The sequence below is a fragment of the Excalfactoria chinensis genome, chromosome 15, assembly GCF_039878825.1.
Source record: "Excalfactoria chinensis isolate bCotChi1 chromosome 15, bCotChi1.hap2, whole genome shotgun sequence".
Lineage (NCBI taxonomy): Eukaryota > Metazoa > Chordata > Aves > Galliformes > Phasianidae > Excalfactoria > Excalfactoria chinensis.
Window position 1 is genome coordinate 7,192,354 of NC_092839.1, and position 16,932 is coordinate 7,209,285.

At 43.3% G+C, this 16,932-nt stretch overlaps 1 protein-coding gene across 1 annotated transcript in view; it reads left to right on the plus strand.

The window, feature by feature from the left end:
* The window catches only part of CDH4 (cadherin 4), a 401,822-nt gene that overhangs the window by 367,428 nt on the left and 17,462 nt on the right, over positions 1-16,932 (plus strand). Inside the window, exon 9 of the mRNA XM_072350023.1 lies at positions 15,457-15,642. Coding sequence (XP_072206124.1) covers positions 15,457-15,642 — 186 coding nt within the window. The remainder of the gene's footprint in view (positions 1-15,456; positions 15,643-16,932) is intronic.

Below are 16,932 nucleotides of genomic sequence, written 5' to 3' on the forward strand. Positions count from 1 at the left end.
TTCACTATGTCTGCTTTTAATCAGTTTAAGATGTTACTTCTATTAGTACAGTATTTCTCTGTTCCATTCTCATGTGCTCCAAGTCTTTATTACTCAGGAGAAAGAGGAAAAATAAAGAGATTGCAAATGACAAATTAGAGCTGATTAAGATAAAAGTGAAAAGACGGGAGACATAATGCAGTCTTGTTCTTTCCAGCCTTCATAATCCGTGGAGGTAGAACATCCAAAACATGCATAATAACCACTAAGGACTATAGAGATAGTGTAGAGATCTACATGGTAATAAAGGAGAAAACACTGTGTAGCCACTGTCTGTATTCATATCATTGTAAACCAGGAGGGGCAAATGATTTGTATAGAACTGATACCAGATCACTGAGAATACAGGAAGTCAAAGCTGCATTGTGCTCATGTCACGGAATGTTCTTTCAGGAATGTGTTTATTATTTAGACTCTGAATTTTCATTCCGCCTTAAGGATGGGCAAGTGTTTATTCATGTGGTGCCAGAGTTTCCCTTTAGTTACACGCTTACAGGCTGTGAGTACGCAACAGAACCACAGGGAGTTGTGCAAAGCCATAGGGACCCTAGTCCCATCCAGCCCCTACAGACCTGTGATTCTGTGCCCTGAGCACTTGGGCACAGTGTGCTCATCTCTCCGGCAGTGGAAGTGACTGTGTGGTGGATTTGCAGTAAAAGGGCTGCATGAGGTTTCTCCTGAGTCAGAAATGGGCCATCAGCCTGCAGCCTGTGTTGCTGTTCCAGCCGGTAGAGCTTTGGTTGTACAACAGCACATGTGCTTCCTATCCATCATAGTGAACATACTGAGCTTTGTAGTGTAAAGCTGTCATTAAATATCTCCTTACATATGATACATATGGTTGTGGAGAGCCACAAAAATGTGCTGCAAAGCATGGGCCACGTGTTCCTTTCTCCTGCCAGCATGGGACTGTTTTCCCTGGGAAGGCTTTTGGGATTGTCTTACAGAGTTTGGCAGCTCCCGAGCAATGGAACTTTCAGTATAACCATACCTGTGCCCCAGCTTTCTAATATTTGGCAAGGTTATTCTACCAGATGAACAGCTCTTTAACCTTCATTTGAGTGAAAAAGGAATGACATCTAGTGGCCGCATCGTTTAAGCACAGGTTGTTCCACATGACCCAAGTTGCCTGGGGGAGTCCAGACACAAGGAGGGCATGGGCTGCCCAGATGTTTTGGTTTAGGGCCATCTGAAATCCAGGTGGGCTGTGGTCACAGTGCAGTGTTGGAGGAGAAATGAAAAAGGAGCAGAAGGATCACACAGGAGATCTTTAAAAGTACATATTGAAGATACATGGTTAAAACTCCAAAATGGATGTTTGATTATGTGAAAGCAGATCAGTGTGTTTTTCACATCCTTTACTACATCAGGCTAGGGGAAGATCCCACACAATAACAGGGGAAGAAGAATCTCTGCATTCTCACGTGAAGGATTTTGAAGTCAAAAGGTGAGGAAAAAAATCAGAATCTCTGAGGGAAATACTTCTGAACTGAAATGTGCTGCTAATGCTGAGCCCAGCAGTCATGGCCAGCTCTGGTCAGCATGGCTAGGACTACCAGCAGCAAATTGTGGCCCCTTTCTGGGACACAGCAAGGATGAAGTGACCTCCCCAAGTCCTTTCCAGCCCTGGTTTTTGCGAGGCTGAGTGCATCCTCAATCTGCAATGCTATTTGGCCATGCTGAGAAGCATCAGAGAGCAACTAACAGGGAAGGGATCTCATGAGATATTGCCTCAGAGTGGGAAGCAGTCAGTTCTATTCCAGAAGAGTGGAGTATCCTATGATGCTGTAAACATCATAGACAGCTATTTTGGACAATTTTAATGATTTAGTGCAGGTCTGTGACCCAGGGAATGCTCATCTGGCTAGCTAAGGGACTTCAGCAGCTGGCTCTTTGTGTTGTGTTCTTCATGTGACATTGCTGTTTGCAAGAATAACTGGAGGGATTCGATTCTTCCCTCTTCTACAGAGCAGCAGTAGGAGTCCTCTGTGATATGAGTGACCAGCCTGCTCCTGTGGGTTCTGGAATGCCTTGGAAAAGCTTTGTCTACCATGCTCAGGTTTTCCATTTGGATGGATTAGTTGTGCTAATTCATTCTTGTGGTGTTCTTGGTGGGTTTGCACCTGCCTAATCATCAGCTGGCATGACATGGTGACATTTTAGCTGGACTTTGCATTGCATCAAGACATTGTAGGAAGTTTCTCTGGGAAACGTGCTCCACCTTCTACAAGATACCTGCTACTAGCAGTATCAGTGTGCCATCCATTATGCAGTGTCCTGCTGCTCATAGCAGGGTTGTGTTCTCTGACACTTCATAATGGTGTGGAAATTCCTCTGCCACCCTTCGAATATTTATCTCCTGTGTGCAGGCAAGTTGCATTTTTTCCACATTAGTATAGATCTGTGACGGAGCCCCTGGGCAGATGTTCACCTCAGATACAGAGGAGGCACACTGAAATTAGTGCTGGTGTTCCAAAGATTAAGCATCAGCTGAGACAGAACAGTGTTGGATACTCTCAGGTGAGATTTTACACAAGGTGGAGGCATTTTCTGGCTCACAGAAGGAATGCCTTTAATGCTTCTGTCAAGCTGGATGCCCTTTCCAGCCTGACCCACTGTACTGATAATCTCCATCCAAGGGTTTCCACTTTATCTAAGGAAATGCATAATCAGAGGGGAGGAGAAGCAAAAGAAACCCATGCCTACACTTGACTCTTACAAAGTCTATTTTTATCGTATTCAATCAGGAACAATCAGGCACAGAGAGGAGACGCAGATGAATTTGCATGATCAGACTTCTGTGTCTTAAATGTTAATTAAAAGTTATTTTAAATTTGCCTACTGTGCAAAACTTGTTTTTATAGTGGCCCGTGTAAGGGAAATATTATTTCACAGGGCTCAAGTGCTTGTAATTAGTTGAGCTTGTGGATTTGGGGGGAAAACCTGGCTGGCAATCAACCTCTCCTTTTTAAAAAGAGGGGAAAAAAATAAAAGGAAAAAAAGGGAGGGGAGTAAAAAAAAAAACAGAAAAAGAAACTGGGCTATTCAAGTTCTTTAAGCTCCTGAGCCTTAGGAGGTCTTATTTAAAGCTACTTTAAAATTTGCCCTTTGGCACAGCTTTGAGAATCTCCTCTTCCGAGGCTGAACCCAGTGGAGCATATTTTAAAGCGTTGGCTCCAGAACTGCCTCTGCTTCCCCTCCACCTCTCAGGCTCATCTCCTGGTGGGAACAGCTCTGAAGGTTTAGGAGTGAAGTGTCCAGCATTGCTGAGTCCTGTGGGCTGGGAAGGGCCAGAGCTGGCTGTGAAAGCAGAAGAGCCAAGGAGGCTTGTCTGCTAGCAGAAGGGGATGTGTTGCTGGCTGAGGTTAATCTGTTTGCAAAGTGGATTTGGCTAATCAGTGGAGGAACAAGCACTTGTGAGTGCATCAGGAGAAGCAGTAGTAGTTGGTAGTTTTTAAGTGGGCTGTTTAATTACTAGCACAGATCTCAGGGTCTGGCTCAGCCTGGGTGGGATCTGTCCGCAATAAGCTTGATGCATCGTGGGCAAAATGACACAGGCAGAGTCCCGGGCTAAAGGAGTTCTGGTTTTGGCACTACACTGCCAAGAATTGCTGACCTTTGTCTCTGCAAGTGTTTTGGCTCCTTGGAGCCCTGTGGAAAATGCTCATGAATCCACTCCAGAAAGTGATTTGAAATTTGAAGCAGGTTCTCAGTGCTTTGCAGGTGTGCTTCACCATAAATAGTTCTTCCTTCTCCCATCTTGATGTTTCCACTCCATTTTCACTCATCTCCACCCTGATGTACCATTTTGTGAAGCTAAGCCAGCCTACTTCCTGCCCCTTTTAGCACTACAGCTTTCCATTCCAGTGGTTATCTCAATGACTGCTGCATTCAGGCTCTGCTCAGATTCCGTTCTTTTACCAGAGCTGTATGTTGTCATCCTGATGTCTTGAACAAGAGTCCCTCCCACTCTGCAAACTTTCCAAAATTCCTGAAAAGCCAACAAGTGCAAGTCAATATTCTGTTCCGTCCCTTATGTGCTCATGTTAACACTGAAGTTAAAATACAGCCGTGCATCAATCAGTGAAAGAGCAACACTGTCCAGTGTCCAGCAGACGTTGCTGACTTGAGCTGTGAGATAGTGGTGACTTGTTTGTGAGTGGCAAAGACTTGCACAAATGCTTTTCCTGGGGTTCAGCTCCCTGCTCTGAGCTCTGCCTTTGGCAGGGATTTCAGTAATATACCAAGTGCCAGAGAAAACCCTCAGCTTTTCATTGCAGCTGAAAAATACTGCTTTTCAAATGACTATGATGCAAAAATGTAAATAGGCCTAATTTGGAGAAATTATCTTTAATGGCCACAGGAAACCAAAACAGGAAGCCAAGTAAGTCTGCAAGTGGTTTGGGGTTTCCTAAGCACATTTATAGCCGGATGCACCAGGAAGTGTTCAGGACATGAGCAGTGTGCAAAATCACTTCTACGTGCATGCTGGACTTTTGCTAATTTATCTTCTGCACTGAAGGGAGAATCCAGCAGGAAAGGGATTTCTGTGCTTTCCCACAGACAGAAGAATAGATCGGGATACTTATGCAGCACTGTCCTAAACAGACACCTTACAGCTGATGCTGGGAATACCAGCAGGCACGGGTAGCTAATTGCCTCCCATGGTTTGGGCACACATTTGGATGTGGAAGAGACCTGGACTTCAACCCCAAGCACCACACAGCCGATGTCCCTACTTAGGAACCTGGTGCCTTTGCCCTTTCAGCTCGCACAGTGTCCAACTTTACACCTGTGCCATTCAGGAAGTCTGCAGCGACATTTGAAGGTAGGTGAGCCTGTGTGCCACGGTACTTTAAAATCATCAAAATGCCCGTGGCATAATTTAGAGGCAGTTGTCTCGGGAGCCAGAAATCAAGGTGAACAGCGCAGGTCAGAGCTGGCAAGGGGAAAGACCTGATAGTGTGGTGAGGAAATTTTACAGGACCATGTTGTTTTACAGCTTAAAAACAAACCCAGGAGTTCAGCACAGTCCTGCAGACAGGATTTATTGTTAAAAATCAATTGTGCTTTCATGGAAAATCCCCAGTGACTGCGTTTGCTTGCTATTTTCCAATCAAAACAAAGCTCGGCTGAACTACACAGTAAAGCTCGGGCTGTTATAGAACTGTCATCTTCTAACTGAAATAAGTTATTATATTCAAGTGAATCCAATATGCCCAGAAGCATTTGGGTACATGAGCATCTACCTAATTCTGTGTGCGTTTCAATTAAATATGTAGTCGGTGAAGTCTAAAAACTACAAATGAGTTCAGTTTTCCTAAGTAAAAATTCAGTGCTAATACTTTGAAATGGGCTTTCTGCTTCTTATTACATTGCAGGTCCTGATGAAAGCCACTGTTTATTGTCATAAGCAATGAATTAGAATATGGATGTAGGGACAAGAGGTAACAGTAGAAAACGAGGACAGCAGCAGCACAAGAATTGTTCTTTCTTCTCATCTCAGCTTTGCCCACAGCTCACCACGCAAATGTTGGGATGTTTTGCTGCTGTGGACATGCAGGTTGGCCTTGGTCAGGGAGGTAACGCTGTGATGGAGATCATTGCTGTCATGAGCTGCCCTCTGAAATGCAGTGACCTGGGGATGGAGGTCCCCATGGTGCCCAGGAAATGGGTTGAGTGGGAACCTCCCTCCAGGGTGCAGATTCTACGTCTTGGTGCATATTCCTTGAGTGGTTTGAGGAAACTGGGTAGTTTGTTCTGGTGGGACTTCAATCCTTCATCTCTGCTCAGATTTCTGCACACATGGAACCTGGGGATGGAAGCCCATAGCACATCCAGGGATGCCAGGAGCTGAGGGCAGGGTGTTGGTGGTGCTTGTGTTCTTCTCAGTGCAACATCTGGAGGTGCCCAGGGGCCCAGTGAATGCCATACTGTAGAAAACAAGCCATGCGTGGTACTCCCTTGTAGATACTCAACTTCTGCTCTTTATTACTACCTCTTTCATCTAAAATGAGTAAAATGAAACAGTGATTCACCGTGTCTTCTTGACAAGAGCATCCACCTCTTCTGTGTTTCCATTAGGGTAGTATAAGGCAGGAGGGATGAAATACCTCCAAGACTGCTTAGAGTATTCTATGAGATGGAGAGAGAGATGCAAAGATGTGTTTATACAGATACACAAAAATAAATACACGTGTAGGTGGGGATGAAGCATAGATAGATACTGATATAATACAGACATCAATAAAACCCAAATCCTACTCCCAGATAAACTGAGGTTATGTGAATTACTCCATTACACTGTATGCGTGTATATATGCATTTATTAAAGGAATGTGGTTTCCTTGATAGAATTCTCTTACTAATAGCTTCCATTAATCAAAACCTCAACTTACAGTGCCTTTTGTTTTGTTTATATCCTTTCAGTGCATTCATTTTCAAATTATCACCAAATTAATCATCTACTGTACTTTAAACCAACTGCCATTTGGAGAAGCTGTTCCAGTTCCTCTCCATTACACTGAGCATTAGTTCTTAAGGCGTAGTTCAAGGCTCTGTTTAGCCTGATTCTGTCCTAAATCTAATTGGAATCTGATAGAGTCTTCCTTGTAAATGGGTCAGTCACACAAGGAAAAAAAAAGCCATCAAACATAATCTTAAGATTGGGAGGGGAAAAAAAAAAACAGAAAGGAAAGGGAAAAAAAGAAGATAATTTTATTTCTCTTCATTGATACCTGCCTGGTGGTTAAAAGAAGGATTAAAATGAGGTCATTAAACTTTCCTTCGAGACAAACTCCAGACCTCGGTGGTAATATGATTAATCAAATATAAAAGTGAAGCTACCCTGAATGAATAACTCATTTTTATAAAATATCTAATTACTGAAATGTCGTCTGCTGTAGAAGAAGAAGGGGGGGGAGGGAAATTAATTGCAATAACAATTCAAGAAGATAAAGTTTTTCTGAATTAGGTCTACACAAGAAGCTAAATTGAGTTGATTAAGTAATTTTGGTTTCAGGAACACCCTTGATGGAAGTTAGTAGTAATGAATTTTTCAGGCCTCGGAGTTTAAATTGCCAAAGACCAGTGAGTTAAAAAATGGGAGCGATAGTTTCATTACAGATTTCAGTTTTCTGTCACACACACACACACAAAAAAGAATATTTTAAAAAAAAAAAAAAAAAGATGCTCCATTGGTCTCTCTCAAATTGGACACGTGTCCTGCTTGGTGTGAAATCAAGAGTAATGCCATCTCTGCTCTCTGTATGAGAGCACAATAGCAGCCAATTAGTGCTCCTGCAGCACCTGGAGGCTGCTCCCCCAGCACCACGCAGAGCAGTGAGCGACTCCAGGAATCACAGCACATATCTCATAACCCAACCTCTGCTCACCTATGGTGCGCTACACTCTCCTGTCTCATTGCATTGATATCAATATGGGATGAGTGACATGTGTGTGCCCGTCATCAGCACTGTGGCAGTGCTTAATACTGTATTTGAAGGTTTGATCCTAGTGTCCCAGTTCTGCTCCCAGCATAGAGCTAGTATTGGGGCACAGCCCTGCAGGCACATCTCACCTCTGCCAGGTATCCCAGCAAATACCCCTTTGCAGCAGATTATGTCATTACCTTGAAAGTACACGGCGTCTCAGGAACTGATGCAAGCCTGAGAAATTTAAATACATTTTGTGACTGTTATTGCGAGGAACTGAGATAAACCCCCTTCTGAAGTTGGCCACCTCCTTCGGGTCGGCAGGTTTTTAATTCATCAATATTCTGTTGCCTTAAAAACAGTTGCTTCCAAGCGTTGTCATTTTAAGAGGATATATATCTGGAATTTCGTTAAGCACATTTTGGTTATGAAATCTTTAGTGACATACTGGGGAAAAAAAGAGGAGGAGAGAGAGAGATTTAGCAAAGGATTTGGCAGTGCTGTGAGTTTTCTCTTATCAGACATTTCTAAGTGCCCAGGATGCTTTAACACCTCCCAGCTGCAGAGGGAAGGGTCAGAACACAGACTGCAGACAGAATTAACAACAGGGAGGAAGTCTGAGATCTTTCACATAATTTCTGTGCATCAGAGTTTTTCAGACCCTTCAGCTTTGTGCAGGAGCTTGCTTGAATTGCCAGTAAAATAACAGGGAAGAAGTAATGTTTTCCTTCCTAGGTGTACAAGTATATTCAAGCCCCTTCTTTTCTTCAGCCTGATATCCTCCCCTCACTCACTGCTTTCCTTTTCTCTGCTATATGTGCTTTGTCTTTTCCATACTGAACAAAATCCAGCTCCTTCTCTTCCTCATGGTAAGTCTGATGAATCACACAGCACTTAATTTAGTCATCATTCTGTGCTCTGCATTGCTCTAAGCAGGCAGACGAGAATATTTCTATTGCTCCTGCCAGGTTGCAGTGACTCCACCAGGTCCCAAGCTTGGGAACACAGGTTTCCTCTGCTTGCTTGTTTTCTGACCAGACCTCATAGGTTTTCCAGCACCTGATAGCAGAGCTCAATGGTAGTCATTAAAAAGTAAGGTGTGTTAATTCTGAGACTCATCTGGAAACAACAGAGATTTCAATTGCAATGCAGAGCAGGTTTGGGCAGAAGTCAGCATGCAGACAGGGGCTACACGGGAAACTCAGGTCAAATCTCAATACTAGGATTATGGCCTGCATAAAAAATCAGTTTCCATAACTCTTAAAATTCTCGCTTCCTCACATAGCCATGTTTGGGTCCCAAAAGCACATGAGCAGCTTTTATATGCCTTAAAACATGAAATAATAATAATTAAAAACTCGTTATGTGAAATGGGCGGTTATTAAGGAAACCCTAAACCAGATTTATCGGCTTAAGGCCCTTCAGTATGAAACTTTATTACATGGGCCTGAGTGGAAACATTCTCTTCTATACACGCTTCACCAGGAAATACAGAGTCAGACCCTTGAAGTCCATTTTGCTCACTTAGGAGCCGGATGCTGTCACATCATTTTTGTCAGCCTGGTTTATGTGTAAATTGGGAAAAAATACATTTTCGAGGCTGTGTTTGAAACACTGCAGTTATTTTCTACTTTGAAGAAAGAGAAAGAAGTATGAGGTCTGACATTCCAACAGATGAATTAATGCCACCTGCTTTTAAAGAAGTGCATTATTTATAGTGTTTACACAGGCAGAAAATGCAGATACAAATGACCATAATGTCTCTTCAGAAGCTCACATCTCTGTCTGCCTCCCTGTGAGCACTGAGGACTGAGCTCTGGCTGCTCCTGTTGGCCTGCAGTTGGAGAAAGATGAGCAGCTCCTTTAGCTGAGGCCAACACAGTGCAGAGCTTGGGGAACAGAGGTGCAGGTGGTGCAGCTCGTCCCTGCACGGTGCCCACCGCGCACAGGGATCACTGCCAGCATCCCCTCCTTAAGCTTTTCCCTCTCCAGTGAGTATCACAGGGCTACACTGCAGCATGCTGGTGGGGCTGAAACACTGATCTGGGCTGACCTAATGGGTTTGTCAAGTAACAGCATTTTGTAATGCTCTCAGGATCTACCCCAACCCAAGGGCTGGGATACCTGTATTGCTACAGCTAAAGGGAAGCACAGAGCTGTCAGCTGCTATAAAGCACTGATGTATCTGTGCAAAAATGTTCCATTATATAAATGCATATATATGTTATATATGCATTATATATATATATAAAGATTTTTGGGTTTTTTTGTTATATTTTTTTTTAAGAATGAAGCTTTTGTAGGCACCTCTAGCTGTTCTAAAACCTATGCCTTCTTTTTTAAAGATAGCATTACTAATTGCACCTGACAATCAAGCAGTCTGCTGAAAGGTATGAGCTACCTTTCCCTGCTGCTCATTCTGCAGGCAAGAAACAAAGGTGTGTTAGACAAGAGAGCAAATGAAATGTTCAAAGTATTCGTGTCTAAAACTTGAAAATAAAAGGTGGTGTATCAGATGGGACTTTTAACATATACTGTTTCCATTGGCTCCTGAGATGATAAAATCTTTTACTGTTGAGTGTAACAGTTGTTAAAGGTCACTGTTGCAAAGGCTTCACCATTTAGATGAGATAAGATCCCGTTTTGGATAAATTCACAATTTTTCTTCCTAACAAGGAGATAGTATCAGGATTTGAATGTACAAGAGTGCTGGGTTACAGATTAAAGGCTTTTGTGTTCTGGAAACCACACTATGCCAGATTTCATGAGTTTCAGTGAGACGTGCAAGTCCCCAAAGTCAAGTAGGTTGATTAAAGTGGTTCTTTATAGCCTTTGAAATAGAGATAAAGTACAACTTTCCTACACGGGGTTAATGTAGATTTTTTTTTTTCCTTGACAAGGCTATGTACCGTTCCAAGGACTTAATTTTAATCTCTTTTTAAACCTTTCATAAGAATGTTGTAAAAAGCTCCTTTGTGTTGTAATGCATTTTTATAAAATACCTGAATTTCTATGCCAACTCTGAGCCTAATTTCATAAGGCATATTTATCTGGGAAAGGCTATCTGCAGCAGAGCAGTATTTTGTGGCATCATTTTTGTGGCATCTTTTCAGATCGGCACAGGAATGTAGCATCTGATGGTGAAAAAAATTAGTGCTCATTGTCATGCGTGTAAACTTCTTGGTTTTTTAATACCCTTTTACTATTACATGTCTCTGAAAGGACTCCTGGTGAGTACTCTAAGAGTCTTTGAACCGAGCTGAAAGCCAGACCCCTACATTCCTTCCTCAAGGCAGTATCGCTGAAATGTGAGGTTTTTCATCTGCTGCTTCTGGAAGAAAGGGATATAGCCCAAAGCCTCACCTGCAGCTCTGAGAGCTCCTCTGCAGGTGTGGGGGTATTTCAGTGGCACAAACTGCCAACCGTGGAGGCAGAACCTCCCCAAGTTGGTGAGCCGAGTGCATGCACTTGGCTGGACGAAGCTGGATGGCCCACAGCGAGCCATGCCTGCAGCCCAGGCAAGTTGGTTTCAGAACAAGCTCTGTGACAGCTGGGCCTCACAGCAGCAGAGCAGAGCTGTGAGCTGGCAGGAGTGCGTCGGGCTTCATAGGTGATGTTTGGGGAAGCATTTGCCACATGGCATATAAGAATCTGAAGCAGTCAGTGTTTGCATGGATTGGCTGTGAAGCAGACCCAAGTGAACACAGGGATGGTGTGGTGCAGGAGCTGCTGCCTGGGTAATGCAGAGCTGGGCACAGTGTGCTGCTTCCAAACAGCGCACAGACATCAGGGTTTAGAAGATGATTGTCATTCAGGAGCACACAAGAGTAGTTTGTTAATGAAATGGGATTAAGAAATTCACGTTTCAATATCTGATCTGCATGCAGAATGTGGACGACCGCGTATCAGGTCACTTCATTCACAACGCAGAGATTCAAGCACATTCGTGGTCTCTGATGCACAGCAGTAAAGGTGGAGCAAGAAAGCAGAGTTCAGTGTGTTGCTGTCATAGAAACTGATGGCCGGGTGCGACCGTGTGGCAGGACAACCTGCAGACCTCATACAGTCGTCCATACAGCGAACAATAGTGGAAATTAAAGGTCGGAGAACTGATAGTGAGGCTTAGGAAAACAGCAATTAGGCTTCTAGAAAGAAAAGCTAAATCACCGGTAGTAGGAGTAAAGGGAAGAAAAGAAGATTATTGATCTAAATATCACATTGACGGATACACAGAGTACAGTGTAGAGGTTTTTTACACCTCTGGGCTTTCTCAGCCCCCACAATAAAAAATGCAGGCCTGTAAAGATGGAATAAGAAGCGATCAATTAGGATGGCATTTGCTTCTTTCCGCGCTGCAATTGGGCAGGCGCATCACAATTAATGATTTACTAGGAGATTTTTGTTTATTTTTTTTTCCATTTTACATAGATGGCTGCAGCAAGACTGTAGTTGTTTATTAATTTGTGTGCATTCAAGCATCTTTGTTAAATAGCGTGTGGAAAAGGTAAACATTTGGCTTGCAGTGGGATTATGTTGCATAGTATATGGAGGCAAACTCAGCCTGGCATGCAGCTCTGGGTGCTGGGTTCCCTGGCTTCACTCTCACATAAAAAGCTTTCACAGCTTTTTATTGAAAACAGCTAGGAAAAGGCAAACACACTAGAAAAAAAAGGGATTCCATTTAGAAGAAAGCCTGAATAATTATCTCCATATTCATCTATTTCAATTGAACACCTCCCTAGGAGTGGCTGCAATGAGCTAATTGGTTTCACTCTGCTATGCGTGGCTTCACAGTCCAGACTCCAGATTTATAGCACACAGTCAAGACGGTGTGAATTCATCATTTGTCCCCCACATCAATCCTTGACTCCTCCTGAGTGATATTTGTCTGCGTGTTTATATGCTGTCAAGCGCTGGATGAGACAAAAGACAAACTCTGGGATTAAACAATTTTGGTAGAATCTGATGCAACGAGAAAATCAGAATGAATTATTACCTTTTCAGTAAGACATGACTTCAGACAGGCCAGCTCTAGAGGAATGAGAAAAGGGCTTTTGCCAGCACATGTTTTTATGGAGAGAAGGAGGGAAAAAAGAAACTGTACAGAACTGAAGAACTTAAAAACATGCCAAGTTCAGAACAAATTCTTATCTCAGAAGGGAAGCAGAGTGTACAACAATCAGCTATAGAAGTCTTTCTGAATGGTCTCAGAAAAGCACTCTGGAAATTAAGGACTTCAAATGCAACAATTGAAAGTGAAGCTAAATGAATTACAGGGGAATACGAGTAAATGCTACCAGTATAGGTCAAGCGGTGTTTTATCAATCTTATGTTTACTCTAGCAGCTCTCGTGTTGCCCATTGTTTTACCTTGTTTGAGCAGATATGCTTCTCCTTATTTGAAAATCAATTGTAATCTTATGAAAGAAAATGTACAGCAGTGGGAATGTTGTAAAGCAGAACAGTGAAAGATAGCATTGTTCACTATCTGGAATTACTCCCGAGTAGGGAGGGAATGATGTTAAAGAAGTGTGTGTAGCTCTGAGCTGCCATCACTCCTTTTGCAGATGCAATATAATGTCATTACTTCATTTTACTAAAAGTAAAGACAGTTGTCGGCAATACATGTTACAGCATTTACTTATACTAATGATAGTGGGAGAGTGTAAGGAGGAAACATGAGCTACATTTTTGATTCCCAGTGGCTGCGGATCCAAAGCTTGTAAAAGCTGTTCTCATCTTTGTGGTGCAGCCCTCTAATATTTGCCTCTTCACCTGCATAGCTTCGAATGGATCCTTTGATTCTAGTGTAGTTATTGTTCTCATCAGAAGAATATGTGCCTATATAAACATGTGGACAGTATCTATCCTTAGAGTTGCACAGGACTAAATCATTTCCCAGATATGCCTAGTAGGTGTCGACAACTGAGTCAGCTCCTGGATTGCTCAGCATATGCAGAGCACTTTGAGTTTTACCCTAATAGAAAGCGTTCTAGAGGATTATGATCCTCCTTCAGGCTTTACATCGAGATATGTTTGTGTACTCAAGATTTTTGATAGACCTCCTATTTTAAAAGCATGCCTTATTGTAAACTATATTGCTGCAGGCCAGAAGCAGATGTTGTCATGGCTGTAAAATCTGTTGGCCGTTGTGTGGTATTTGCCCACGCAGCCAAACTCATTGGCAACACCTGGATTATCTGCTGAAGGTGTTAAGCAGCCTGCAAGACCAGTCCTTGTCGATGTCTTAAGTACAATTGATAGCTTTCTCTTAATCCTGTTTGGTTTTGTGTGGCATAAGCCTGGTGGTAGAGGGCAAAAACTGTGATCCAAGGTCAGAGATTGACGACAGATGCACAATATGCTTAAATCCTTTGAAATTGCAACAGATATGATCCCATGATGTTAGCAGTGCTGTCATCTCCTCGAAGAGAGTGGGAGCTCATCAGCTTGTCATTGCTGGCATGCCATACAACATAAAGGTAATGTAACAGGCAATAACTACCGTGGATTTAGTAAGAGACAGTCCTGCTAAAGTAATCTCCTTGAGTTCTTTTGAGCAGGTTTCAGACCAAATTGGTAATAGGAGTGTACATATGACATAATCTAATGGATTTTTCAAAAGGCTTTTGATGAATTTCCATATGATATTTCCCCTGTTTAAGCTGTGTGCCACAGAGATTTCAAATTGAGCAAGAGAATGCGTAAAGAATGAGTGAAACTGTGGGAAATAAAGAGAAAAGATCTATAGCGTGTGCTGGAACTAGAATCCATTCTCAGCTTCCCACTGTTCTTCCCCTCCACTCATCAAGGCTGGAAAGAGATACTATCTGCATTCACTAATGAAAACTTGTTTAGGACAGGTGTGTACCAGAAAAGAGGGCAAAATGCCATTCAAGATACCACTAAAGAGCAAATTTAGATTTACATTAACATAGGGCAGATTGAATATTTTTGCTGGCAGTAGTGGAATAATATACAGTAAACATAAGCACGCTGAAGGGCGCCGATGGATGTGTGTGGGTAAGTACTGAGAAGGGACTCTTGTGCTAACAAAGGAATGATTTATTATCATTTACATAACCTGGCATTTGTGCACACCAAAGGCCAGATTTTCAGAGTGCTCTGCTCCTGCAGTTCAGGGCCAGGCTTTGACTTGCAGACTCAGAGCCAGCTCCTATCATTTCTCCAGTGTTTAATTTGCCATATGTCAATCAGAGTGTTGATTTGCAAGTGCTGATAATAGGCAATGTTAAGAGATGAGCACATGGGGAAATTTGGGAATGTGTCTTACTGGCAGCTTCTGAGCTCCAAATACTGGAAGTTTTCAGAGGCCAGGATCCCTGATCAGCCATATGATAAATCAAGGCCTGGAAAGCAGAGGGAATGCAGCTCATGCATCAGGATATGCCTGAACTGGACGTGCTCCATGAAAATCAGCGCTAAATGAGAGCATTAAGCACCAGGAAGGGCAGTGGCAAAATCACAAGAAACGCTTTAAATAATGAGACAAAATCAAATCAAGTGCAAGAATGAAAGAAAAGAAATTCTCTGAAGATGGAATAAAATGCTGTCACTGAAATTTGAGGGAGGCAAAATACCTTGTTTTAAAGGGACATAGTCGTCATAAAAATGGCACATTTTAATCTGGCATTTTTACCTGCTGTTGACATTAACTGTCTGGTTGCGCCAGTGAATGAGAATATCAGGAACATTTCTGGTGTTCCTCGAGCACTTGCTGATATGTGGGCAGTGGATGGGTGAGAGTGACTTTCCTCTCCTTTGGGCCAAAAAGTGAATCTGGATTTTAAAGGGCTTGGGGAAATATGAACAGCAGAATTAAGAGTCACTCACAACAAGCAACCCCCTGGTCCTCTCCATGGGACTGAGGGCTGTGTCTGTGTGCTGCTTAAAGGGAGTGAGGACGTAGCCATGAGAACCAACAGGAAGTCCCATCTGTGACTGCTTCTTTCTTTTATTTGCAGTATTCGGGGGAAGTTCCTGAGAACAGAGTGGAGGTTGTGGTTGCAAATTTGACAGTGATGGACAGGGACCAGCCTCACTCCCCCAACTGGAATGCCATCTACCGCATCATCAGCGGGGACCCCTCTGGCCACTTCACCATCCGGACAGACCCCGTCACCAATGAGGGCATGGTAACTGTGGTCAAGGTAAGTGGGAAGCCAAAGTAAAACCATATTTCTCACCCTTTAAGCTCACTAAGGTCAAAAGGATTGCCCAAAGACTGCAGTTATTTCATGCCTTCTCTACCTGGGAGTATGAGTGCTTCAATATGTTGTTTCCCCACTTGCTGTGTGAGCATTCTGAATACTTCAAGCTATAACAGTGATTCTGGGTTTCTCCCATTGTAAGCTCTCATAAACTCTCACATGCTGAGGTCAGATGCCCACATCAGAGCCCAACTCGATCCTTTTGAGCTCTGGCTGTGGGGCTGGTGCCAGGACAGCCCAAGTCTTGCCCTGCCTGGCGCCTCGGGCAAAGGCTGCACCTTCTTCTTTCTGAGCCTGTGAACAGGGGGTGATATTGCACTGCAGGGGATCGGCCAACTGATCTGCAAGGAGTGCAGGAGAGATTTCAGGAGGAATGAATTTCCTGGTAACAGAAGGAAAGAAGAGAGATTTTCCTGAGTTGCTTAGCAAAAAATGGTTGCAGTCAGCAATAAACACAGAGTGTGAACCACATCCTAAGTGAAGGCTGCTTTCACATGTTAGATCATCAGTGGATCTTGTCCAATGACTCTGAGAAATAAGACTGTAGATTTTCACTACCTCTTTCCTATATACCTTGCCATCAACATTAGGAGAGCCCAAACCATTTACAAGTGTCAAAATCTGTTTCCCTTCTTGCCTCAGAACATGCCTTTATCATTGCTTGAGAGTTCACTCCCCACTCCCTGAGACCAGCAGCCCAGGCAATGAGTGCTCTGCAGTAATTACACACAGTCAGAAACTACTGGGTTCATTCATTCAGCATTCACTGAATCTCTTCCCAGATAAGATGCCTATGGATGCTGCCACTGACTGCCATGAAAATGAAGGCATCATGAATAGGCTGCTGTGATCTGTGGGAGCTTGCACTGCACGCACTGCGCGCTGCATCTGAAATGGATAATATGTGCTGGGATGAACAAAGACTTTTGAGAAGTCTGGCCTGCTCAGACAGAAAGTTTTAATCAACTACTTAGGATGGAGCACCTGTGTTTAAAGAGCAAGCTGATTAAGGAATACCTCTGTGTTGGAAAAAAAGGGCCCCACTCCTTTGTGGCTAATAAGATGCAGTCATCCTTAGTATGTATCCTTACAGTTTGGATATTCGAAAAATAATGATGCCCAGGGAGGCTGTGGATGCCCCATCCCTGGAGGCATTCAGGGCCAGGCTGGATGTGGCTCTGGGCAGCCTGGTCTGGTGGTTGGCAGCCCTGCATATGGCAAGGGGGTTGA